We start from the raw sequence: 27,819 nt of genomic DNA, 5'->3' as shown, positions 1-27,819 counted from the left end.
CCTGACCCCCTGCCTATCTTTAGAACATCTCAATGGCTGCTGGTACTGAAAAACCGTGGCAGCAGTTGTTCTCTTCTGCCTTGGCCAGTCGTGTCAAGCTGTGTATCTGCAGCTATGTTTAGTTCAGAGCACAAACATGAGGCAGAAATGGAAGCTTTTTGGCAAGCAAAGAACGTGATTTTCAGCCCATTCACACAGAATCGTGTTAATTAATAGATTGTTTTCAGACAAATAGTTAATTGTGCCTTGCTGTTTTCCATATGGCTAAGGAAATAAAAAAGCCAAAGAAGACAGGGTATTTAAAAATCCAGAAATTTTGTTATGAAACTGCTGACATGATAGCCAGTGCAATCCCATTTGCTCTACTTCTAAAATTGGTTATGTGAATATTATCAATACATAGTTCCCAATTTTCTTTTTGCAGTGTTACTCAACTAAATTACTTAAGATTTTTTTTCTACCAATATATGAGGCCAGTACAGACTACAAAATAAATCTCAACAAATAGACAAATATTTATCTCTGTTGTAGGAATAAAAACAAAGAGAAATAATTTGTAAAATTTCCTAGTAGAAATAATTTGTAAAATTTTCCTTTAGGGCAAGTATTTTTCTAACACCAAGGGTGGAATTAGGTGTAGTCACTTGGTAATATACACACTTGTTTGTCTTCTTGGAGTTTCCACTTTCTTGTAGCTGCAGAAGTTGCAGCAGCTCTGTGATGTTCAAGTTATCCTCAGCCAGCTCATACTGTAAATGGCTGGCACTTGCTGGCTCGGGTGATTTATTACCCACAGCAGGAAAGAAACTTCCATTGATCAAATCAGTTGGGTCGTGAGATCGTATGTCTCTTTTGCCAAAAATAATTTCTCTTTGGATAGGTGATATGTTTGTTAGGAGAGCTGAAAGTCTAATGCTGTTACCAGGAAGTTCTTTATTTTATTAAATTATGTATCCCAGGGTTATTTCTTAAATCTGAAATCTTAATTTCTCATCCTGGCTCCACAGGTAGATAACCTGTAGCATGCAATCTGGTTATACTAACTTTGGAGATTAACTTTATTCATCCCAAGTTTTTCTTTTAGAAGGATGTTCAGTTCTCAGTACAATTTTCTGAAAGTAGTTTAATGCTGTAATTATTTTAAAACTATGAAACACTGACAATTAGAACAGATAGTATTAGCTTTAAAAATTACATAGTTTACAGTATGTAATTTGCTGATATTTGTGGGATTTAGTTCTGTAGATTGATGGCCCTAATTGTGTATTTTAAAGTAATCTAGATGAAATAACATGGCTCAGCACTAAAGCCATTTGTCCTGTGTCGCCAGTTTAAAGCTCAGCATAGGTAACTGCCAAGTAGAATATTCTTTATTTGTCTTCCTTCTGTTGAATATTCATAATTTTTATTAAGACATGGCCTTCAATATTTGCTTTTTTTTTTTTTTTTTTTTTTTAAGATAGATAAATTAAAAGAGTTGTTGCTGTAAATGCCTGGGCTGTGATCTTGCCTGGTCTTGTAATATAAACAGTGTCAGATCTGGGAAAGTCATGCCTCTTGGGAAGTGGCAGCTCACATCCTGGCTATAGGTGGCAACCTCATAGCTTGAATACTTTTACTTTAGGGATATTTCTTTGACTGCATCTTCTGAGATAAATAGGGTTTATGAAAGCTGAGCTCTTGTTTTTATTGTATGTTCCTGGCCACGGAGAAAAGCTTGAAACTATGGAATGTCAGCAAAGCAAAAAGGCTTGATGTATCAGCAAGAACTAAAAATGTATTTTAAATACCAGGCAAACCTCAGACTGATTTTCGAGCCCCAGTTGACATCCCCAAGGGAAATTTGGCTGACTACAGTTGATAACAGTGGTTTCCTATTAAAGCTGCCTTGCCAGTTATTTTTGCATCCTTAGGGATGTGTGTGTTTCTTCATGTGCCACACAGCTAGTGGTGACAGCTGTCCAGCAAATCAAAGACCAGTGACAAACTGCAGTTATCCTCTAGCTCTGAACTTCCTCTCCTGCATTCTTCCCACTGCCCATTTCCTCTGTGACCATTGCTCTCCTGGAATTACTTTGGCAGGGTTACAGTAAAGACCATCTTAAAACTACTTTTAGCTAAAAACGCAAATTCAAGTTTTCTGTTAGTTTCCCAAGCATGTAAAGATACCTGAACTCACAGTAACCCCAGGACCACAGTGGATGTTCTCCAGTATGGGCAAAGATTTCCTAATGGTGGAACTGGCCTAGGACTACAGTAGAGTAGCTGAGGATTTGTGTCAGGGACATTTTTAAAGAGAAGGCTAGACAAATCTTGGGAACCAAGGTTGTCCTCCTCTGAGCAGTGTTCATCTTTCAAGTCATCCAGGAGGTTCTGGAGTGACACAGCTGGTGAGGGAGCCAGCTCAGGAAGGCACCTGACTGGACCTGTTGTTTGGGAATGGAGAAGGACTGGTGTGATGATGTGATGTGATGATGTGATGGTGTGATGTGATGTGATTGATATGATGATGTGATGTGATGTGATGGCTGGAGGCTGTCTTGGGCACAGTGATCACACAATGAGTTTTCAGTTTCTGGAGAAATAAGGAGGGGGTCAGCAAAACCACTAGTGTGGGCTTTTGGAGGGCAGACTTCATCCACCTGGAAGACTGGTTCAGAGAATCTCTTGGGAAGCAGCCCTGGAGGGCAGAGGAGTCCAGGAAGGCTGGACAGTGTTCAGGAAGGAAATCCTAAAGGCACAGGAGCAGACCCTCTCTGTGTGCTGAAAGATGAGCTGGTGGGGATGGAGACAAGCCTGGCTGAATGGGGAGTTTTGGCTGGAACTCGGGACAAAATGTAGAGTTTATGACCTTAGGAAGATGGGATGGGGAACTCAGGAAGACTAAAGGATGTTGTAAGGTTATGCAGAGAGAAGACTACAAGGGTGAAAGCCCATGCAGAACCTAACCTGGCTGCTGTAGTAAAAGACAATAAAAATGTTCCTATAAATACATCAGCAAAAAAAGGAAGACTAAGGAGAATCTCCAGCCCTTATTGGACGTGGGGGGACAGAGTAACAAAGAATGAGGGAACAGCTGAGGTATCTAAAGCCTTCTTTGTCTCAGTCTTTAATGGCAAGACCTGTTGTTCTTTGAGTACCAAGCCCCCTGAACTGGGTTAATGGTTGGAATTGATGCTCTTAGAGGTCTTTTCCAACTAAAACAATTCTATGTTTCTATGGTTCTATCTTCAGCTCTCTTTCTATGAATCTAAGCACTCGTATTTCTGAACCAGTGACTGGCTTGGATTGATTTCTGCCTTCCTTCTGGAAGAGAGAAAAATTCCATGCTCAGTTTTTCAGTGGGGAAAGTGGTACTTTTGGTTAGATACCATTTGTCTTCTGTACAGATTCCTTAGAACATTAACAAATCACAAATCAAACAGAACTCTCTGACAGGGCAAAGATTTTAAATTCAGTTTTGTCTTCATTAAGTAGTGCAGGAAAGTGAATTAGATATTAAATGGAATAGCTGTTCATTTCTTACTGGCACCCTGGAATCCACTCATGCCAAGATCCACCAGGAAGACCTGCTGGATGTTCTCCCAGCTCTCCATAGTGTCTGCCAAGGTGCAGCAAACTGAATACCTCTTTGGTGAACAGAGGTCTCTCAGAGCCAGCTCAGCTGGCTTTCTGGGAAAAAAAAAAAATCCTGCCCATCATAAAATGTTGGATATGATAAATCAAAATGAAAAGTGCATGTTTAAGTTTCTCCCCCTCCCTCCCCCTCCACAAAAAAAAGCCCCAAAACCAGATATGTTGCTTGAGTTTCTTAGATAGCTTGTGGAGGTCTGTCCTGATGATGGAGGTGGAGAATTTGTAACCATTTTTGAAAAATAATCAAATGGCTTTGAGGCTGACAACTAGGTAAATAAAGAGATCAGAAAAAAGACAAGTAGAATTTTTTTTTTGTGATAAATCTTAATAAGTAAATTTGGATTCCAAATTGTGACTAATTTTCACCAAATTTTTCAGACATCTGTGGCTGCTCCACATTCTTTCAAAATGAAGTGAAATTTTAAAGAATTCTAATTGAATTTTTGTTTTTTTTAATAAGGCTTCCAAATATTTCTCAGCATGCTCAAAATTCAAAATTCCAGTTGAAGTACAGCATACAGATTTTAATTGTTTTTTGAATTCACTCATTTACTCGAGGTCATTAGTTGCAGCCTATCAGTATTAGTGATTATTGATCAATGACACACAGACTGAAATGACACAGTAGTCTGGATTGTCCTCCAGACAACATAATAACAATGAGAACAAAACATGTTGTTCTCTCTCTATTGCTCCCCTACTATTTTTTCTTCCAGCACTTGTGATTTATTATGACCCTTGAGTAAAGTAGTCAGATCTGTCAGTCTTCAAAAGGTACCAATCATGATGGGCCATTATTTCTGAGACTGAATATTAGGGAAGACAATGTGGTAGACAAAGGCACAGAACATCTCCTGGGACAGATTTCAGTCACTATAGTTTTAATGTAGACATTGACGATTACCTGTCCTTCGCCAAATAGACACTGTAATAATTTCAAATTGCATTTTTCATGTTTCAGCCATCGTTAAAAACTGCAAGCTGCTTTCAAATCAAAAGTCCACCTCCAGCATTCACACTTGATTGGAGGCTGTTCAAAAGTGTTCTTGAGCTGATATTTAGAAATCCACACACTTTCACTGGATTGAAAGATGACAGCTTGTATCTTTTGAGGCAATGGGTATTATTACTCATTTATCTTAATGTGGAACCCATTTGATCAGCAGAGGTCAGATTCAATTGCAAATTATAGACCCTTCAGGGACAGTGAGTTGAAACTATCGTGTCTGCACATGGATCCTGCACTTGTACAATTACTGATGTACTCCCTCAAAAAGTGCTTCACCTTGGCTTGAACAGAGCCCTCTGCTCACAGCATAGCTCCAGCACACTGCAGGGCACGGCAGGGATCAGTGGCTGTTCCCGGTATCCTGGAGCATTCCTGCTTCCCCCACCACTAAGTAACAATATCTGCTCTTGGGCAGTGGCACAGGAGAGGTGGCCGAGCTTCCACAGCCTCCTACACAAAGTACAATCCCTTTCCTTCTGTGGCTGACCCTGATGTGAAAATAGTTCCATGGACTGAAGCAGAAGATGCACAACTGTGCTGAGCTCCTTCCTGGTTTTCCACAGGGCAAGCCTGGCTTACTGGAGGAAGGAGACTGCTCCATTTTAAAGAGAAGTACAGGCTTTTCTCCCAGCACAAGACTTTTAGTGCTTTGGGGTCCAGTGATTATTTTGGAGACAATACAGCTGCTCACCTCTCCCAAAACTAAGCTGCATCTTAGAAGTACAGTTTCTACCACATTTTAATTCTGTGATTTTTATTTAAATATTTATTAAACTTCAAATAGCTGCTTCAGCGGCTTTTTGGTGATTATGAGACATGTTTCAGAAAGCAAGTTTACAGCCACTCTCACGTGCAGTCTGAAGAGCCCACAGATAAGACACCTCAAAAATAAGTTATGCATGCACACACAACAGATTGAAAGGTGTCTATTCTAATAGCATCCTCACTTCTATCCTGAATGTGTGCTTTTGAGCATGCTGGAAGAGAGATAGGTTGCTGTGTGAAACTGGCAGATCAAACAGTTGCTGACAGGTCATGGAGGTAAGTACTTGTTAGTGCCTCCACTTTTACTGAGTTTCTTGCTTATAAATAGCAGGTTTGTGCTCACCCCCACTCTTCAAGCTTTCCATTCATTTGTTCAGTCAGTATAACTGATTAGAAAAGCCTGGGGTTAATGGTCTTTCCCTCCCTTTAGTCCTCCCTTCCCTGTGCCTCTTTTACAAGCAGTACTATAAACGTGACCTCTTCCAGTCCAGGTTTGTTCCCAGCCAAGCTGTCTTTGAAGGGCAGTTGAACTGTGGCTGTCCACTATCTCCTGATGAGCCTCAGTGGCCAGTGGAGCTGTGCTGACCTTTCTGTGTGTCTGACTTGCATCTGTCTCTGTCCTTGTGACTTACAGGTTGGCCACTGCCCTTGAGCAATGAAATGTCTTCTTACCTTTCCTGCTCTCCCCTGGCAATTTCTGAGAAGCAATAAAAATGAAAACAAGAAAAGATAGAAAAGCGTAGGTTTTTCTACAGAAGTAATTTGGTTCAACACTATCATTTCAGGAGTGGACCTTTGCTATTTGCAAAGCTTTGCTATCATAAATTACTGCTATTCTAATTTCACACAGTGCTGTCATGGTCTGAAGTCACTGCTGTAGAAGAAAATGTGTTTTACCCAGGAAGCGCCAGCATATTTCTTAAATCACAATGGTCAGCTTAACTAAGATGAAAAGCAATCAGTGTCCTAACAAATGGTGTGGGACATTTGCCATGTCCTGTGCATACTGCCTGTTTGGTTTTCCCTGGAAAGATTCCTGACATTATCAGGAAGTTAGAATCTTCTGTCTCACTGAAGAATAGCTCTTATTTATGGACCTTCAAATCCCAACTTCATGCATAGCAGAAGGATTGTGGGTCATGGTTGAGATTTCAAAAATAAATGTATTTTTTTCCTTTTTGAGTCCCCTGGACTTGGATTTCTGTGTTTTTAGTTAATCAGTTTCTGTGGATGTCAAGACAACACATCAGGATTTTAAAATTTTCTCATATTGTTGTGTAATATATTTTTACTTCAGGTAACGTGAATAAAGTTTATGTGATGCTGGGATTTTAACTCCCTTATGTTTCTTATCTTTAATCTGCTGCAATAGAAATGCAGAGTGTTAGACTCCATCAAGATAGAAGGATCAAGGATGCACTTCTTATACAGCTCTAGAGGATTTAAGGCTCAAGGCAAATCATCCTGCAAACCCTTTAGGAGTGATAACTATTTTGTATTACTACTGCATTCATATTGGTGCAACATTCATGGAACACATGCATGAAAAACTGTATGTGAACAGAATAATTATACAACCAACTTTACCTCAGGGGAAATCTGTATGATGACTCTCTGATCCAAATCTGGACTTCTTCAGTTTTTTCTGGTATTTCACAAACTCACTCATAGAAGAAAAAACTTCTTCAGTTTTTTCTGGTATTTCATATAGGTTGCAAGGATTTCAACCCCCCTGCTCTAAGTAGACCCAACTAGACCAGCTTGCTCAGGCCCTTGCATAGTCATGCTGTAATTTGAGGGGTGGCCATTCATGGTCTCTCCCAGTATTTGACCACCATGACACACAGAAGAGGTTTTCCTGAGTATCAAATCAAAATTCCCCTTGCTCCAATTTGTGTGTATTGAATGCCATCCTCTTCCAGTGCACCTCCAGGAAGAATTTGGCACCATCTTCTCTGCACTGTGGAAGACATGGAGCCCTCCAGGCTTATTTCCCAAGGGCATGGTCTAAAGAGTTATTAGGAAAATCCCAGCTGACTTCACCAAACTCTGAAACAAACTTCTATTGCAAAATGGGGATCAGGCATTCCTGTTTGGCTGTAGGAAAGGTCTCAGATCACCTACCATTCTTGCATGGGTGAGTTCACAGCACTTAGGTACTTTTCTTGCATTTAGAGGTCTTTGGATATGAGCCAGAGCTGTTTGAAAATCCCATTAGTCTAGAGAGTAAGGACATTGTTTGAAATATTGCTGTGTTGATGTGTTTGTGTTCATTTTGGCAAATGTTGGCTTGTGTCCTTTCGTTTTAAATGATAATGAGAAGGAGTTCAGACTTGAACAGACCTGTCTTGAGAATGAATGTCTTGTCCATGCTCAGCAGTGCCTGTAACTGAGGCTGTCAGTGTATTCCTGGGCTCTGGGGTTGGATCAGTGCAAGGCTTGGATGAGTGAGGTCCCTGCTGTGGCTCCCACCTGACCCGCGTGGCTCTGGCTGCTTGCACCGCACTGGTGCCAACGTGTGCATCGCTCACTCGCTGCTCTCTGCTCACAGGAGCCAATATTGTGCCCTTTGGGGGATTTTCATCTCTGCATTGACTTTAATCCAGATCTGATAACAGCACAAGCCACCTTTGAGCCACCGCTGAGGTCAGAAAAAGAGAAAAACAAAACCAGGCACGTTTACATTAGCTTTTTTTTAAAATCCCAAAGAAGGTGCACATTATTTCCTGTCTAAAACAACAAAGTTTAGCAGCACAGCACATCTGATCCGCATGTGGTAAGGGAGGTGTTGCTGTCCCCTGCCTGGGCTGTCACTCACACCCACTCCTGCGTCGCAGTGTGCCTCCCGTCAGATGAGCTCGCGCAAAGATCAGCGTTGTTGCATATGCTGGGGTGTGCAGGATGTATTTCTGCATCCCTGCTGTTCATCTTGCAAAAACCCTTTCAGTCCCAGCTGTTATTTTCAGGAACTGACAAGTGTGTTTCTGTAAATGAATCAAATTTATTCTGAACATGGATGTAACCCTTCATCAAAAGACAATGAAATGGCAAGAAATACGTAGCAGAACATATCCCAGCCTGTGTCAAATCTGCCTTGTCAGCACAGAGAGATTTTAAGGAAGAGGTAAAATAGCAAGAAAATTCTTTCCTGATTGCTCCTCCTGTGCTCAGTGTAAGAGGATAGCGTAGGTCTGGGATTTGGGAGGAGGTGTTGGAAAAGGGGGTTAAAAAATCACTTAGTGTAAACATACACTTCCTAACTTCACAGTGGTCTCTGAAAATACACATTTTGGATACTTGCTGCAGTGGAGTCTGCTGGCAGTTTATAATTTGTTTACTAAACAGGGAATGTAATTGAAATGTTCCTTTTGAGGCAACAAAAATATAAAACAGCTTCTCAGAGTAGACCAAGGCCTCTAATTTAATTATCTGTAAGCCTCACAGATTAAAAGTATTTTTTTCATCCATTCCTGACAGCCTGAAGTGGATAAATAACCAAAATTTGAAGAAAAACCTTTTGAAAAGGAGACCTGGCAGATGAAAGAGCAAAGGTCCAAACAGTTGTAGAACAATTTATCTCCACTGAGATCCCCACTGTCTTTATGGCAACTAACTATATGTGAAAATTTTTAAAGGTTTGGAAGCTGTGACACCCATTGGAGGGGACAGGGGTCCCCAGCACTTCAGGCACGACAAGCTGGCTCCTTTGAAACATTGCTGTGTGCCAGGGGAGTTACTTCTTAAGGGTGCATTGTGAGCAGTGGCCAGAGAAGCAGCAGGAGCAGCCATACAGGTAGTGTTGGGCTTGTGTCACCACTTGCAGTCAGTCCTTGACACCACAGATCTGGTCCCAAGCACAGCCTGGCCCTGCAAAGGCACCCAAAGGCAGCCAGAGCTCAGGCATGTCCTGGGTGTGTCCCAGCCCTGTGTGTTCCACCTGTGTCCTGCACACACCTGTGTCCTGCCCTGGAGCGTGGTTGTGTCAGCCAAGGGCTGATGGCCAAGGCTAGCTACTGGTGTAGCTACTGGTGTAGCTACTGGGTTTCAGCAGCTGTTCTTGCACACCTTCTGTCTGCCCCCACATTCCTGTCTGTTCCCACTGTGTGTGCCACAGGAGCGTTTGCCACCCCAGCAGAGACTGCAGTGTCCGTGTGGGGCAGAACGCTTAACCTGACTGCAGGGGAGTCTGTGTCTGAGCAAGCTGTGAACACGGGTTTCCTCTGGTGTCACCCCAAGCCCAGCCGTCGTGTAATCATACACAAAAAAATTAAATTTCATCATGTTAATGCTGTACATTAAATATTTTCTCAATTTGGAAGGTAAAGCAAAGAAATGCTTAGGGGAAAAAGTGGTGTTTCCATGTAATGGGGTGAGTAAATGAGGAGCAAAGAGGTTTGGAGTAGCAAAAACTATTCTTCACAGCACTTATTTTCTTAGAAAATGTTCTCCCTTTTCAAGTTTGTGGTTTGAGACTTTGATCTAGGGGCATAGCTTGTCTAGGACACAAAAAAAAATCAAGTTTGCTTCTGGTATAAACATTTACAGCTTCATTGACTTGAGGTGGAATTTCACCTGGGAATATAAGTGGTGACCCCAGTGACACATAGAGGGAACACTGGTACCTGCTGCTTGCAGGTACTTGGGCAGTGGCCAGAACACCAGAAAAATATTTGCTGATTCATTTTTCTGTGGAGTACTTACTTTTCTGTAGTTCATCTAGAGTTGATCTAACAGTTTTGACTTTGAAAAAAGGTTGAGTTTGAAAAGTTTTTTAGAGTGGATGGTGATTTTATTTATCTGCAACACAGATCGATGCACTTTGAATTGTACATGTGCAAGTGGGAACTGGAGCGAAGAAACTGTAGTGCAAGTGCCAGAACTCTGCAAAATTCTGGCTAAGGAGTTAACCCTAATCATTATCTAAAACCATGCCTCTAAAATGTATCTCAAATTATATTTAAATTTACTGTTACACAGACATTTCATGTTATCTTTATGGTATGTCAGATACTAAAACCTTTAAAACTTGAATAAATCCTTCACTTAGCTGCCCATGAGCAGCATGTTTTTTGCTTTTGTTTTGTAATTTGCTATTTTATCAATGCTTGGTATGACACTTGTAGATCTGGATTAATTTCCCATGCTGATTTGTGATGAATGTGCCCTGTAGGCTAATGGTATCTGTTCAGCCTCTCTTCCTCCTTTGTAAAATTTGCTGTTACCATTTACAGGACAGCATGTTCTCTTTGACACCCTCCAGAAGTGCCAACTGCCTGTTGAACAGCATGGCATCAGCTGTTACAGCCTGATCCAAACCCTACAAAATAAGGGAACAGTAATGCAATTCAAGGTTTTTAAGGAAAGGCAGTATCTTTTATTAGATCAGCTGTTACAGTTGGGAAAAAACAGCCAGGCTTTCAGGCACACAAATCCTTCTTCAGGTCTGAAATAGCAGCAGTGTTGCTTACACCAGCATTCCTCGTCAGTGAGGCAGCTATGGTCCCTGTAAGGTTTAAAAGCTGTGTTTAGGAGTGTGTGCATTGCATGGCCGTGCTCACTGGGGAGGGCCTCAGAGCAGAGCACAGCAAACATCATTCCCCTCCCCACCTCTTCCAGTGCACACCCCACAAACCAGGGGTACATCCCACAAGGACAGGTAGTGCAAGGTCGCTTCTTCTTGAGAAAAGTCTTCAATACCTTATGACCAAGCCACATCTTCCCCACAGTCACCCTGCTGTTGGGAAGGACTGAGGCAAAGCTGTGGGCTTCACAGTGCAGGTCATTAACTTCAGGATTCCTGCTGGAGATTCTGTCTCCTAATATTTACAGTGTCCAACAAAGAGTTGTGAGACCAGCTGGCAAAATCAATTTTATTCTCTTTCTTGTAATTGCTTTACAGGGAACAGTGTTTCCCAGAGTTTCTGAAGTCACTGTTGACTGACCAGCCACCTGATAGCAAAACATGTGATTGGAAATGCTCCACAGGCAGGATGGTTCTGCAGAAAAGCTGTGAACAGCTTCCCATAGTCATTAAATTTCATATTTATCTTCCTTTTTCTTTTCTAGAAATCTTCAAAAGTATGTACTAAAGTCTTTCTAGTTAAAGAACAGAGGTGAGGTGGTCCAAAATTAAACATTAACACCAACATTTACTGAATGTTAACATTACCTGTGACACTCATTTCTGTATTGCCACACTAGGACCTGGGGTGTGAACAGTAGTTAACAGCTGTGGTATTAAGAAGCTGAGGATGGTTTTTGCTCATGTGAATATTTTCATGGTATGTGGACTGTGAGAAATACGGATTTTGCATTCTTTCCTGAGTGTAGTAACAGGTGTGTTAATTATGTGGCTTCTCTATTCAGCCCTATTCAAAAATGAATGATTGTGTTTCTAGAAACTGTCACCACAAAAAAAATGTGAATAAGTATTAATGCTTCTGTAAAAACTCAAAGGATGAACTGTTTATGACTTCCAAGAGACATGAAAAACCAATGAGCAAGTAATGCTGTAAACAGGAATATGATTATTGGAAAAGCATAGTTCAGAGGGAGAAATACATACTAAAAATCTTAGTTTAAGATCTGGTTTTGGGCATTGTGTTCTGAGATAAAGGTGTGTTACATTGCTCTTGAAAGCCCTTAAAAGTTTAGAAATTTGTGGGAGCCTATCTTTGTATAAAATTCAAGTGTTTCAAATGTGGTTCTGAATTACCATACCTGGGTGTGTCTTTCCCAGCCTGGCCAAACTTTGATCCCTTTTATGTTTCTCCACCCAACAATGTGCCCAGTGACACATGCCCATGGCAAATAGGCTGGCATCAACCACAGAACAGCACCGGCAGCTGCTTCTTTATCCCAGAAGAGGTTTTAGTGGAGGAGTCATAAAGACAAGCAGATTCTCTGGTGAATTTCAGAATTCGTTTCATTCCTTTTAGTACCCAGCCAAGATGTTTGTGTTTGAAAGCATGGCTGTGAGTGTTTCTGTGGACCAGTGTTTTTTTTTCTTTATGTGCACCAAAAGGAAAATGATTAGTTTCTCCATGAAAGAGCTTCATTCTTACTTGAAATAAAAGTCCTTACATATTCCCAACTATTTAAAGACACTATTATGCTGCCAGAGTAGAAGAAGTAAAAACCAGGATCCATACTTGGTCCCCATAACAATAATTGTCTTGCCATGTGGACATCACACATCTAACTTGCAAAATATAATTCCAGATCTGGATTCTGCAGCCAGTAAAAGGCTCTGATGCTCTGGTCTTTGGACATCTTTGACAGAAAGGTTTGAAATGTGAAGGCAGATCCATTACCAAGTCAACGCTTGAGATGAACCCCACATTTATGTTGGATCTCCTTATAAAGGCATTTCTAAAACTGGAAGAATAATATGAAGGAAGGAGAAGCAAAAAAAAAGCCCAAAAAAAAACCCCACAAAAAAACTGCTGAGGAAAAAACTATCTACTCCCAAACCACTAGTTTTTGCTATATGTCACTCTTCTTTAATAGTGATGATGTTACAGCTTTTTTAAACAGAAACAGCAGCAGCAGTGTCCAGGACTCAGGTTAATGTGCCAGCTACACATGAATGGTGCACATTATAAATATACATTTAAGGTCTTTTCATGCATACCACAGCTAACTAACAGCCAGCTCCACCTCAGTGTTCTTCCAATACTGCATTTATGGAGTAGCCTGTAGTGAAGGAAGGCTGGAAATGGCAGTGCTAATGGTAGCAGCAGATGACTTTGCACATTATTCCATTTCTGCTGCATCTGATTATAAATTCAGGTGGGTGATGTCAAAAAGCCAGGGAAATAAAAGTCTCGTGTGTTCATTTTGTCACCCAGTACTCAACATGTTTGTCTCATCTGGCTTTGCATGCTGGCAGCTTTGTCTCTTGGTGTTTCACTGAGACTTTGCTCTTTTCCAGGTGCCAGGAGACAACGAGAAGCACTGGAAGCCAGTGTTGGTGGTTTTGACAGAGAAAGACCTTTTAATATATGAGAGCATGCCTCGGATAAAGGAAGCCTGGTTCAGCCCTGTGCATACCTACCCCCTGCTCGCCACCAGGTACCTTTGCTTTTCAGTCATGACAGCTTTCAGGAGCAGAGGGAACAGCTGAGTCAGCCAGGAGCAGGTATAGCTGATACACAGCTGGTATAGCTGATACACAGCTGCAGTCACACCTGAAATACTGTGGTTGGAGAAGCAGGTTCTTCTTCAGCCGAGCTTAACTCCTCTCTTCTCCATTTCAAGTTCTGGCTGAAGCTGACAACCAGAAACTCACTGGGATTTTGGATGTGGCAACTTAGCTTGGATACAGAGGCAGGAGTGATGAAAAAGCTGAAAGCTCAATCTCCTGAGATTCCTGTCTCAGTGTGCAGACCTGTGAGCTAGGCAGAAACACCCTGACCTCCAGCTGCTCCTCCAGGCTGAAAAAAGTGAACTTGTTGCCCTGAGTTGAATGTTGTGGTGTGGCAGTTCTGCACCACCAATCTGGGCCTTTTGGAGGGTACCACATGTGATAGAGATACTTTCAGCACAGCTTCTGTTCCTGCTCTAGCAAATTAATTCCTGGCTTTTTTTAGCTTAAAATTGTAAGCTTGGAAGACACATTCTTGAATCTAGGTTAGCAATAAGCATTTGCATTATTTTGAAGGTATCCATTAACACTAATTCAGAGTGAGCTTTCCCATGGTTGCCTTTATGCAGTGGAAACTGTTTGTGCTTCTTGATGTGAATCTTAATCATGTTTCTCTGCCAGTATGGTCAAAAGGCTTGAGAAAGAGCTGTTGTTCCTTGTTTCAGCCTTGCTACAGGCCTCTATTATACCATTTTCAATGAGTTCTCATTCAGAAGGGCTGGTTGCCCTGGCCAGAAGCAGTGGGGCTCTTACTGCACTCTCATTAGTTAATTTTTGTTCTCTGTGTCTCCCCAAATGAACTGGCGCTTTGCTGCTAAGTCATTATGTTAAAAAAATAAAAATTTAACTCACTGATTTATATTGATGGTGTGTTCCATCAGTGGGAAGCCACCTTCTGACTCCCCCTTTGTTACCCTAACATGGGTGAGAGACACCAGCTTTGCTGCATAGTATGGTGCTGGATGCCATTGACAATTCTAGGTGACAAGTCCCAGTGAGAGCTGGGTGAGGTGTTGCAGCCTGTGTGCAGCTGTGTCTCTATGCCTTAGAGACTGAGAAGCAATAGCACCCCAGCAGAAAGTGATGCATTTCCTCCCCTTTTTTTCAGGGTTTCATTTTCACATGAGCTCAAATCCTCCCTAAAGTCACTGGGGGTCCTGTAGTACATCCTGCCCCTTCCTGGCCACACGTTGTCATGTGTAAAGACAACTCCTTGCTGAGTGTCACCAGCTCCCATCATCAGTGAGACCAGTTTACTGCATCAAATAATCTAAGTCCACATCTTGGCCCTGTTACTTACTTACTTTTTCTCAAGAGGCCACACTGGATAGCAGACAGCCTTGCCTTGGGTGGGGATGGTCATCTCCTTGTCTGATGGGGTACTTTCCTGAGTAGAAAAACATTGGCCTTCATGCTGGAGGGGGATGAGAAGTTACACAGCACATGTGGTCAGGCTGCTGAAGGGTCTTTACAGACTGGGAAGAAAGCAAGCCAGGATGGTCTGTAAGAAAGCCAAGGTGCAGTTCAGAAAAGACAGGTGCCAAGTTCACAGTGCTGGGGAATAATCACCTTTGATGTTTTGGGGTGGAAATGAGCAACAAAGTAGTTGCTCTGCCAGGAAGCACCCGAGCACTGTGATAAAATTGATTCAATCTAACGTGTTGTGTTTTTCAGAGGGGAAAATGAAGACAATAATCTTGGGTTATAGCAGAAGTGTTGCATTTTGGGCAGATGTAGTAATCATAACTACAGAGAAGGAGTAAAGCCTTGGATGATACTCCATGTTCATGAGAGGCATTGCACTTCCAAAAAGATGCCAGTTAACTGTGGAAGGTCTAGAAGACAGCAATACAAATATGTAACATAGAAACACTACCAGGAGGGAAATACTCACTTAGTAGCTTTATCTAGAGAAGTCCATGGAAAACATGTAAATAGTTTTCAGATATGAAGACACAAGGAGGACAAGGGAGTATCTTTTCCAGATCCCCTCTGAACACAGCAGGACATAGTTGACTGCACTTGTGGCAGGGAATTGGTGAGGTACTGGTTTAGATTCTCTGGGAAAGGTGTATCATCCTCATCACTGGGGACATTGAAGGATGGGTGACACACAGCACAGTTAGCCCTGCTCTGTGAAGGGGGATCTGCTGGGTGACCTCTTGATAGCCATTCCAGCCCTATTTCTGTGATTTCTTCCCAGAGAAAAAGACACCAGCTACACAGAATTTGGAGTTGAGAACGGAGTCACAATGTGATAAGTACACATATACAGCAGATTCCATAAATTGTCAGATTCCCTAAATTATTACACCTCCTGTTTTGGATGATTTTGATTAAAACTCTGCAGGGTCCTGCTTTTATGATACGCTACAATGAGTACAGTTATAGCAAAAAAGTAGAGCAGGTTTTCTGTTGGTATTGACTGCTGTGTTCATTCTCGGTCAGTGATTCCCCTCCTCGTGACGAGTTTTTTAATCCCCTCTGTGCATTGATAAGTGCAATTTAGAACTTTTCACCTGGAAAGTTTGCAGAGCACATGTTGTAATCTTAGCTGCTCCCATCTTTCAGATTTTTATGAGTCCTTGGGAAAACATTTTTGCTTAACTAATGCATATTTGAAAAGCTTCTGAAACTGGAAAACTTCAGTGCCAGATACTGTACAGAGTCATGCTTAATCTACCCAAGACATAATGAGCAGAGAAAATTGGAAATTGGTAGAAGGATTACAATCTTCTCACAGTCCTTTAACAGCAAAATTTCTACACGCCCTTCTTGTTTGTTGATAAGTTTGCTTACAACCTATGGAAGCCATTAAGACCTAAAAATATTTTCCAGTCAGTCTTTTCTAGCTTTGAATGGAATATAAATAATAGCTCAAATAAAACTGAGATCAGATTTAAGTTGTTCCTTTAAATCTCTGCATGGGGAGGCACAGCAGCTGGCACACAGCCCTGACTCCAAGGACCTTTTTGTCATAATCTCTGTTTCAGTGTTTCCTTATGCCTGAATAACAGTGCCTCCCTCTAGCATGGGAATGGGGCTTAAGTAATTACATCTTATATGTTTGCAATCAAATTCCATTATCTATCATAGCCAGATATGAAAGGAAAGGGAAAAAAAAGCAGCCCATGTTGGGCTCTGATTAAAGATCAGGTAAGAAGCTTTTGTGTACAGCTGAAGTCTGTAACCAGAAAGTATTAGAGCAGTTTGATAGCTAATGACATAGAAAAAATGGGGAAGGAATTTGGGCACTGATTACTCATCTGGGCCAGTGGATGGAGGGACAGGCAGAGAGCACTGGGTGCCCTGAGAGCCCCAAGAAATGTATGGGGTGCAATGCAAGTTCCCTGCTTGTCTTCCCAAGGCAGTGAGGCGGGCTCTGAGTGCCTCCATGGAGATGAGCTGAGGGAATGTGCACAGGTTTCCGAGGAGCATGGCCATTCCAGGGCAGGTTTCAGTGCTCACTCAGGGTGCCATAGGAAAGGTCAGATGGCAGTGGAATTCTAACCACAGTGTTGATGCACTTGTACAGGGTCTCTTCTGAGCTAAATCTCAAGTGAGCAGCTGAAGGCTTCCTTTGAATGCCAGCGCTGGTTTCACTGTCCTTTCTGCAGAGACCATTAGATCTGGCAGTTGCAGTAAATAGTTGAAACTCTTCCCATAGCATTAGGATGAGACGCAGGTCCCAGTGCTTCTCACCCTGCACCAGCACCCCATGTCAGAACACATCGATCTTGCTGTCACACGTTCGCAAACCATAAGGTTAAAAAGGTCCCCGAAATACAGAGAGAGAAGGGAGAAATGAGAGAAGATCAGAAGTCGCTCCCTGGCCCCGGGGTTGGTTTTCAGCCGCTGCGCTCCGAGCGCTCCGTGAGGGGTGAGGGACTCCGGGCCGTGCCCGGCCTTCTCCCGCCCTCTGGCGGCGCTGCCTGAGCCGGGAGGAGCCCTCGGCTCTCGGGCTCCGGTGCTCACAGATTCCCCCAGAAACCTCCACAGAGCACAGGAACCTCCAAGGGCTTGTGTGAATATTACCAGAGCCGGGCCTGGGGTGCTTCTTCAGCTCTGGGGTGCAGCACACACTACACAGTCCCCCTCCCCTGCTGTCACGGTGATGGGAGGCAGGAGCGAGGGGAAGCCTTCTGTGAGGCTTCTAAGGCTTTTTTTTTTTTGCCTTTTAAGGTATCTCTGTGGTCTTTAGCATGACATACCTTCTATGTAAATGAAATGGACCACATTAATGCAACTTTATTAAAGCATTCTTTTACCTGTACCCAAATACATGAGTAGTGATAGCTGGTACATAAATACTATCAAATGTCGTCCTGCATGTTTGTCTTGTTCATGTTTAAGGGCATGACTTTCCAAAGCATCATCTGGAGTTGCCTGATAGAAAAGCATTTTTAAATAGTGAGACTGGATTTTTAATAATCAGGAGATAATAAGAAAAGGCAGGCAAGAATCAATGTTAATGTTGGATGTGTTCACATACTTTAATTTGTAAAGTACATCTTCATTCTATCCATATGCTGAAAAACCTACAATACAGTACTATGGATACAGCATGAAGGTGTGGGGGAGTGGGTGGTGGTGGTGCTGTGTGTTTTGGAAGGAAATCAAACATTGGAACCATCTGTTTATTATGTATTCAATAACATAAGTGATAGAAAATGATTTTTAGTTCAGCTGATGAGCACTGCATAAAGGAGATGACTCAAGAAAAAAGGTGGAATAGTTTTATTTCTGATGACAAACTTGATGTGATTTTCCAGGCTGCTTTTCCACAGCCCAGCAGCCGAAGGCAACATGAGAGCAGTGGCCGTGCCTGTGCCTGGGTGACCACCCAGGGACAGACAGCAGCAGATGTCACTGGAGATTTCAGCTTCCTGATTCCTGCCTTAATTATCAAGATGTAGCTTCCCCTCAGAGTTTGCACCCTCTCATACCAAATGAAAGAGAATTAAAGTTTTTGGGCTGTTTGTTTGCCACTCAGTCCCTGATTGCAAAATCTGCCAATAGTAGAGATAGGAGGCCCTGAGTATCAAAGCTGAGTGGGGCATTAACTCAGCTTTTGCAGAGGGGAAAAAGCCCTTCTTGTCCTGGCCATACACAGGGCAGGGCATCTCTGACCAGGATATTCTGTGTCTCACCTCCCAGGAGCTCTTGGGAACATAAAGTAAAGTTTCCATGAACTTGAGTGTGAACAAATCTTGCAAACCTTCTCGTGGGGCATGAAAGAGGGGTGCATTTGTTTGCCACAGTGTGCATCCCAAATGTCAGCACAGACTGTCAGGGAATTGGGGGAAATTTCAGATGCCCTGTGGCTGGTGTTTCAATAATTGAAAAGCTGAAGTTGTGCTTTTCCTTTCCTTTCTGCTTTTTTCTTTTCTACTAAAACATCTCTGTTTGGTGGCATACCCATACAGTGTCAGCTAACAGGCAACTGTTCTTGCTGATGCCAAACAATAATTTGAGAGTAAATTAGTATTCAGTAGATTAGTATAATCTAATGTTTTCTCCTTTAGCACAAGTGTTCTACTACGATGCCACATGCTTTATAGACTACTATGAACCATATTGTTTGGCTATAGAAAGAAAAACAGAAGGCACGAGGCAGAAGTTTTTCAGACAAATTTCCTTTTGTGATTGTCTCTGAGGGTTGGTCTCTGAATCTCAAAGAGTGATGAGCTCCCCTAGATGATTTTTTTCACATGTAAGAGTGTTGTGTCCCTAAGTGAATCCTGTGTTGAGTGTCCATACTTTTACAGGTAAAAAAACAACATAAAAGGGCAGATTTAAAGAAGAATTAATTTTTATGAGATATTGATTTTCTCACTCAAAAATATTCCCTGCTATTTCTGTTTGCCCAGATGAACAAATCTTTCCTGGCCACAGGAGATCAGCTGTTGATGCTGGGCAAAAAAATGTTAATTGCAGACAAATGTGAGAGAATTTCAGATTACAAGTAGCTGCAACATTTTGCATTTTACAGGTTTCTTATGGGAAAACTAAGTACAAGACAGTACTTTGGCATCTACATATTTTACAGAGCTTCATACTTTATTCAACACTATTTATCATTGAATTTGACAGCAGATGTTTAAACTTTAGAGCAAATGCTGCTTTACCATGGAATTTGGATTCAGCTGCCTCATCTGAGCCAGCACTTATATCTGTGGACCAGATTCCATCACCACAGACCAGTCAGGGATTTCTCTCTGCTCCTCATCCAAAGGGATGTTTTGTACAATTCATTAAGTAATTTTGGGACATCCATGTCATTACCTGTGTGTCCAGCTGTTCCTGTGCTCACGGCCTTGGACCTTCACTCTTCTGAGACAGAACACAGAGGAGATGCGAGTTCTCATGCTCCCAACCATGGGTATTAGGAACATGCAGAGCAGAGCTGTGCTCAGGTGGGCATTTTGGGGCAGTGCACTGTTGTTGGAATTTCCTGATGTGTTTTCAAATCCAATTGCAGGTTGGTTCATTCTGGCCCAGGAAAAGGCTCACCCAAGTCAGGGGTGGATTTGTCTTTTGCAACCCGTACTGGTACAAGACAAGGGATTGAGACTCACCTGTTCAGGACTGAGACCAGTCGAGACCTCTCACTGTGGACGAGGAGTGTAGTGCAGGGCTGCCACAATTCTGCAGAGCTCATCACAGAAATCACCACATGTGAGTAACACCTGCACTGCTGCCATTTCCACACCTCACACCCTTCCTGTGACACTCGTGGCAGTTCAGGTTCCTGCTGCTGGAGGTGATTTACTTTAAAAATGTGCATGTTTAGGGATTCTACTTGTTTAAAATGCTGTCAGGTTCTGAGCCAGTCCCAGCTGCTGTGGTTCCTGTGTCCAGTGACACACTCACTGTAATGCTGACTTTTGGGTTTGTTTTCAGCATGTTGTTTCAGAAACAACTCTGTAGTCAGCCATGTAGGCCTGCATGTCACAGAGGAGTGATTGTCAGAGGTTGGTCCAGAAACACACAGAAAAGAGCATTTTTCTGAGATTCAGGAAACTCCTGTGAGCCTAGCAAGAGTTTCTCCTGCAGAGGGAGGAGACAGAAGAGGACTGGCACATTCACAAGAATGAATTGGTCATTTATTGACCCAGCTCTACGCAATAGAGAGTAAAAATCCACAAACCAGTCTAATAACCACATTTTGATGGGTAGTAATTTCCTTCCCTGAACATCAAGGTGTCACTTCTCAGCACTTCTGTACATGCAAAATCAGTTGGAATAGAAATACTTGGCTCAGATGCTCTGGAGTGATGCCCTGTTTGGCCAGGTAGCTGCAGCCCTGGTGTGGCTCTGGGGTTTGAGGCTGGGCCTTTCTCTTGGGTGCCCCCAGGCTTTGCAGTCCTTCCCCTGCTAGTCCTACAGTTGGCAGGGGAAGGTTAATGTTGAATTTTATCTCCACTCATTTCCTGAAAATGTGAGAGCAGGAGCCAAAGCAGAAATCCAGCCATGCCAAAGGGCAGTTCTTGTTTCTCAAAGCTCAGGTAGAGCCACGTGGCTGCTTGTCAGCTGCTGGGCCCCAGCCCCACAGGGAGCTCAGGATGCTCTGTGAGGCCTCTGATGTGCAAACCAGCCAGAGAGCTCAGGGGGAGCCAGCTCAGAACAGCTCCATCTCCTCAGCACCCTGACACAGATGCCATTCTTTCCAAAAGAAGAAGGGCATCAGCCCCTTCTTTTATCACAGTGCTTTTGTCCCACTGCTAAGGATGCTTCTTGATAGAATTGCTCCAAGAAGGTGATGGAATAGTGAATTTGGGATGTGAACTCCAAAACTCTTCATCCTTTAATTTGGATCATGGCCTCTGTTTCAGGGCTGAGAGGAAGATGCAGACTTTCTGCTGCAGTAGCTGTTATATACAATTATCTGGGCCCTTTTTCAATTACCATGACACTAATGAGGACTCAGGAGTGTCTTCATCTTTGTCAAAATACTTTAGGGAAACCCTTTAGAGCTCCTAATTTTCTCCTGCACTGTGGGCTGTGTTTATTGATTCTGGCTGTGTCTGTCAGATGCAAGAAGAGCAGTTGTGACTTTGTCAAGGTTTGGAAGGAGGAAACGAGGTTTGGAAGTCTGAGCCTTCTTAAACTTCTGTACACTGGTTTTTGTCAGCATGTAGATCTATGATGGAACATGAAGAACTGCTTTTAAGAATGTGAGAGACTAAATCTTGATTTCTTCTCCAGCTTGCACGTACAAAAGCCAGGAGTGCCGCTTGACCATCCATTATGAACATGGATTCTCTCTTACAACTGAACCACAAGATGGTGCCTTCTCCAAGATAATTGCACAATATCCCTATGAAAAACTGAAAATGTCCTCAGATGATGGCATAAGGATGCTTTATTTAGACTTTGGAGAAAAAGATGGAGAAATTGTAAGTACTGTGTTGAGCAAAGGGATGCATGTTACCATCTCTTTGGTTGTCCTACAGGTTATGAGGGTGGAGAAGCACTAATGGAAGTTAAACTAGATGAGCACTGTAGGCCCCTTCCAACTGAAATACTTTATTTCATTCTGTTCCATTCCAACAGCTGGCCAGTGCCAGTTCCAGTACCAGTATATAGACTCTGTGTTTTCTAGCACAGCACAATGGTCAGGCTTTAGGAGGAGATAAACTAAAAGGACAGTTAAAATTGTAAAACAATACAGAAATTAAAGATTTGTCATATTTTAGAACAAACTGTACCTCTAAATAGCCAGATGTTAACATTTTTGCACTTATCCATTTCACTTTTTTAAATTACTGAGCGTGAAAGAATTTAGGAATGAGACCTTATTAATTCCAATGTACACATAGGGACTTCATGTTATGACAACAAGTTATGTTTTAGGTGGTTTTGAACATGTAGTTGCTGAAAAAAAAAGCTACAGATGTTGTGCAAACTGTCTGCATAGGCCTCGAAGCTGTCACAATGCATATTCCAATGAGCAGTTTAAATCCATTAATTATGAATGTAAACATCGTTTTTCCTGACATATTTTTCAGCGGTTCCAAAACATGGTGGGTACTTAATTCTAAACATCATCTTTGTTAACATATACTCTGCAAACTGCTTATTGTCAGGTTTTGAAGGGACTTTCTTACTAGCTGTCAATAAAGTTGATTCATGACTGCTGGAAAGGTGTTACAAATGAGTGTTTGAGATTGCTTAAAAAATCACCAGCAAGGGTATCAGCAAAAACCAGATTTAATACTTAGCGACAGCGTGACAGAGTTTGTTGGCAAGATTCACTTTACTGCCTACAGGACAATTAAGGCACACCAAGGAAACAAAGCAGCAACAAAACCCGGCAATCAAAATCCTGGCAATCAAAATCCAAGCAATCAAAACAGAAATGAACTGAGAACCATCCAGGGGGCTTGTGTGTGTTAAGGTGTGCATATCAAAAGGATAGTGAAGGCAAGGATAAAAAGGAACATGGTCTAAAAACTTAATAGCACTCAAACTTTACAGTACTTTAACTTAACTTATACCTTAAACCTGACAAGTTTAAAAAGGAACAACACTTAACTTATACCTAACTTAACTTATAACTTAACAATTTAACAGAGGAATAACAGCATTTAACCCAACTTATTACTTCAAAGTTGAACTTGCTCAATAGAAGAATAACATTCAGCTGCTTTTAACTTAGCTTACAGCTTATGACTTAACCTTACTTACAGGCCTTACTTACTGAGATATTGAAGGTCCTTAAACATCTAAGAAAACAGCATGTCTCCTGGATTTGCTAAAGCATATACACAGGTGCATGCACACAGACAGAAGGAGTCAGTGCAAGAAAGGTACCTGTGAAAAACTCCCCTCAGAGGTCAGGGAGCTCTGAGAGGTCCCACTCAGAGGGAGATGCTGGTCACAGCCTGCTGCAGTTCAGGAGAGCTCAAAGGGTCTCATTTTGGACAGCTGTTTATAGGGGCACTAAAGAGTCAGCTTTAGTCATAACAATGTTTTGTCCTGGCCACAGTTTGGGTCGGCACTTTCTTTGAAAGTGTGAGAACAGCAATGTTTTGCCATCCAGGCAAGGAAAAGAGTTTCCAAGGTTGTTCATAAAGAAAACAGGAACTCCTTAGACAGCAGTATTCCTGGGAGCAGGCACTGTTTCTGATAAGCTCTAGAAGGGATGAGCCCAGGTGCTGCTTTTCAAGGCCAAGGCCTAACAAGCATTTCTCAGATTGCAGTGCAGCCTGGAAAAGGGAGGGGGCAGGGCAGAATGCACCATCACAAAAGGAAAACGTGGTTTGTTTTGATGTGATCCTGTTGTTGGGCCTCTGCACACTGACAAGCCTGTCATGCTTAGCAAGGATGTGGTGAGATCAGCTGAACTATGGCTATGGAAAACAAAGTCTGAGTTCAGTCTCACTGCTGGCTGGGAGAACAGAGAAGCAGCTGTGCAGCACTGGCTGAAGGTACTTCAGCTGCACCAACAGCAGATGCACTGGGCATCAGAGCAGTCCCACTACCATCCCAGGCAGAAATGGCCAAAAAAGATTGGGTTGAGCCTCTTCAAAAAGTGCTTGCAGAATCTGACTCAGTTTTCTGCTGCTCACCCAGGTGATACCAAGCCAGAGGCATCAAGACCTCACCTGCTTCCAAGATGCTTATTAGTTTTAGTAGCCCAAATATTTGCAGCTGAATGCAAAGGAAAAACAATATGGTGTAGAGAAGAGCTGTTGTTAATAAAAGATTGTTCAAAATACCAGACAGCAGTTTGAGTACTCAGTAAGTGATTTCTTGTTTGAGCTATAATTCTCAGCTTGATTTTTTTTTTTCTGTACTTTCAGCAACTGGATCTTCATTCCTGTCCAAAACCAATTGTTTTCATCATTCATTCCTTCCTGTCAGCAAAGATCACGAGACTGGGCTTGGTGGCATAAGTGGGATCCATCTGTTTCTTCAAAGAGAGACGGGGTAACCACACTAACCTGAAGTACAGACAACAGCAGCAACCTGTCCTAGCTGGCAGCAGACACCAGCCTGGGACTCAGCACTGGCCATTGGTCGTTTCTGCAGTCCTCCCAGGCCCAGGTTTCATTTTGACCAGCTAAAGAGATGGCATGACAAGGAAGATGGGGGATTTCATTGTAAATAATGGGATTTTAAAATCCCATATGAGACCGTAAAAGCGTGTAGTACCATACATGTAAATGTTTCAGAAGCAGAAATTGTGCCTATTTCAATGTACTTGTCTATGTAAAGTAAAGGGCTATGCAGTCAAGCACTTGTTGGTTGTGATGCAAGCCAAGGTTGGTTGGGGAGAAATCCTTTAAAATTGTCCCATCACCTGGAAGCAAAATGTTCTTTCAGTTATAATCTGTGCACCTCTTACAGATTTTTCTTTTGGAGCACTGCCAGAACTTGTTGCATGAATACCCACCAGCAGAGCCTGCAAATACAAACCTTTAAGGTGGACACTGAAGCAATCCAGCTGTGGGCAGCTAACAGCTGGAGGCCACCCCAGGGGCAGTTTCACATTAAGCAGTAACCACATGTCACCCACATTCCCAGTGATGGAGCCAAAGCAGGGCCAGCCACAGGGATGGTACTGAGAGCCAGCTCAGGGGGCACAGGCAGGAGGTCCCTTTGTTAATGAACACAGAATGCATTTTTATAGTGACTTCCCACCACAGCTTAATGAGTTTCAGCTATCTGGGAGCCCCAGCTCAGGTAAAAACTGCCTGAATCCATTCTGAGGCAGAGTGATGCTCCTGCCAGGTTATCTCCAGGGCAGTTTTCCAGTAGACAGCCATATTAAGATCCTGTCCTCCTATCCCTACTGAGTCCCCCCCTTTGCTCAGACAAGGCTGGTTGTGTGGTCTTCATAGAATAACAAACATAGGGAAGGAGGAAGACTTGATTTTATGAGTTTGTGAAAAATTTATTGAAGCAGCTCCACAACAGTGAGGAACATAAACCAGGGCAGGAACATGAGCTGCAGTCCTTGACATGGAACTGCTCCTATGGGCATGACTTGGCAAGACCAGGTTTCTTGCTGGGGAAATACAAGATGTTCATCTCCACGCCCACACCTTTCTGGTGACTGTTTTGCAGCAGAGCTTATTGTTGTGACTCAAAACATGATTCAGTGAGTTTCAGCCTTGTTCACAGCTACTTGAGCAGCAAAAAACAGGCAGGAACTGACTTTCAGCACCAGAGATGACACACACAGCCCATACCAGGAAATAATAAACTGGCATGACATGATCTGGTGGGAATAGGAAGAAGCAAAACAGAGATGCCACTTATGTTGTTCTTCCTTTTTTAAAAGAACAGCTTCACACAGGGGTGGAGTTTTGTCTGTTTTTAGAGTTTTGCCCTAAATTCACACTTTGAAGGACAGGAAGTAATATATTCAGTGTTTTTGGATGCTCAGTTTTCATATTGCAACATTTCTTTTATTCCTGAGAAAGCACATAGATTTCAATTCAGCATCACTTGGCTGGCAAAAGAGAAAATTAAAAAGCCATTTTGGTTCCATGTTGTTTTTGAGCTAAGTTTGAGAGTTAAGCATAAGTCATGTTGTCTATTCAAAGCATAAAAACATGGTGATTTCCATAGGTATCTTAATCATCAAAACAAATTAAAATCGTAGGATGATGGGCTGAATTCATAAATACAGAAAATAATCACTGAAGAACAGCTCAGTGCCCCACTGGAAGAGCAGCCCCACTCCCAGGACCTCTCACCAGTCAAAGCCATGCCAGGGAGAGATCCACCCAGCTCTGCACTTTTATTGTCATGGTACTTGCACTTAAAAATTAATTCCTCATGTAAATGAACAAGGAGGTAACGTGTTACCTAACCTAGCAGTAATTTCCAGATGGACATTTCCCATTTAGTGACCACTGCCAGTCACACAACTTTCTGTGGCAGTTCCTTGGGGCTCCTGGGGCTTGGGAGCTTCTGGGAGAGCCCTGAGGAGCTGAGAGCAGCCGGTACGCAGGGGCCAGGGCTCTGAGAGGGGCTCCTGTCACCTTACCAAGGAAACTCTCGTGTCAAGTCTTTAAAAACCAGTTCAGGACATTTTTATTGCTGTTCCAAAGTACAACCTAAAAATTTGGAGATAGGCTCCTATAAAAGTGCTGGAGGAGTAGGTTAAATCCATATGTAAACTATACTGCAATATTTCCTTATTCCTTTTAACACAAATCACTGGAATGTTATACCTAACATGTATGTGCATTGTAAATATTACAAATTCCTATATTAGTGCCAATAAATTAAATTACACAAAATGTAATCTAAGGTGCTCAGTACTATATGAAGTCTAAGTGAATAACTAAGCAGTTTGCAAAGAAAATTCATATTATATATATTTATAGAAAAAAATTAATGATGATTACAGATGCTATTTCTTCATTTTCAGATTTTGGACTGATTCATATTTGGATGGGATAGACAAATGAAATATGAACCTACTCCACATTTATAAGATTATAGTGAATATTTATATTTTAGAGGAAAAGAATATATTTAATAAAGTCATCTATTGGATTTTTGTGACGTGAGCTTACTTTGTATCCAGACAAACTATCTGGAAGGCTGACCTTTGGTTTTGGGCTAGGAGAAATACATTTAAACGTCAGTGCTTCTGTTAAGAATTCTGTTACTGGAGGGAACTGTTAATTGCATTGGTGGAATGACTTAAAAATTTAAAATTAAAAAAAAACCCACAGAGATGTTTCAGGGCAAGTCATTCAGTCATCGCTGCTGAAGTTGCAATGCCTTTTCTTGTTGCTTATACCGGACTAGGTGGTAACAGAAGACTTATAAAAATTAAGAAAAAGCAGAAATTTCTGCTCAATCTTCTGCATTCAAGGACTGAGGCCAACATGTGCCTTTTTTCTCTTATGAATGGTTATGGGAAAACAATTTTTTTGTTTCTCCTTTGATTTAATTCTTAACTTAGTGGCCCAAATAGAAAAGCTAACTGTGGGAATTTAAGCCTTTTCTTTCAGTCTGACCCAAGTTATGACAGAACAGCCTTGTGGAAAGCCTAAAAAGGGATGTTCCAGAATTTCACTCTTTTCACAAAATAATTACTATAAATGGAATGGTCTTATCAGAAAGTTTGTATAGCAGCTTCACCATGAGAAAGACTCTGATACATATTGGAGCAAAAATGTTATTGGAAAAATGTGATGTAAAGTATTTGTTAAAAAAAATAAAGCTGCTCTGATTGTGTTCAGGGAATCATCCTGGTGTTTCTGACAGTCCTGCCCTTCAAATGGAACCAGCA

At 42.1% G+C, this 27,819-nt stretch overlaps 1 protein-coding gene across 1 annotated transcript in view; it reads left to right on the top strand.

The window, feature by feature from the left end:
• Positions 1–27,749, top strand: part of SNTB1 (syntrophin beta 1) — a 113,015-nt gene extending 85,266 nt beyond the window's left edge. The window contains exons 4-7 of the mRNA XM_058807822.1: positions 13,344–13,483; positions 20,038–20,234; positions 21,765–21,955; positions 24,365–27,749. Of these exons, the coding sequence (XP_058663805.1) occupies positions 13,344–13,483; positions 20,038–20,234; positions 21,765–21,955; positions 24,365–24,457 (621 nt within the window). The 3' untranslated portion in view covers positions 24,458–27,749. The remainder of the gene's footprint in view (positions 1–13,343; positions 13,484–20,037; positions 20,235–21,764; positions 21,956–24,364) is intronic.
• Positions 27,750–27,819: the final 70 nt, after the last annotated feature.

This window comes from Ammospiza caudacuta, chromosome 1 (genome assembly GCF_027887145.1).
Source record: "Ammospiza caudacuta isolate bAmmCau1 chromosome 1, bAmmCau1.pri, whole genome shotgun sequence".
Classification (NCBI taxonomy): domain Eukaryota; kingdom Metazoa; phylum Chordata; class Aves; order Passeriformes; family Passerellidae; genus Ammospiza; species Ammospiza caudacuta.
The sequence above is the reverse complement of the archived record's forward strand: the minus strand, read 5'-3'. Positions and strand labels throughout refer to the sequence as shown.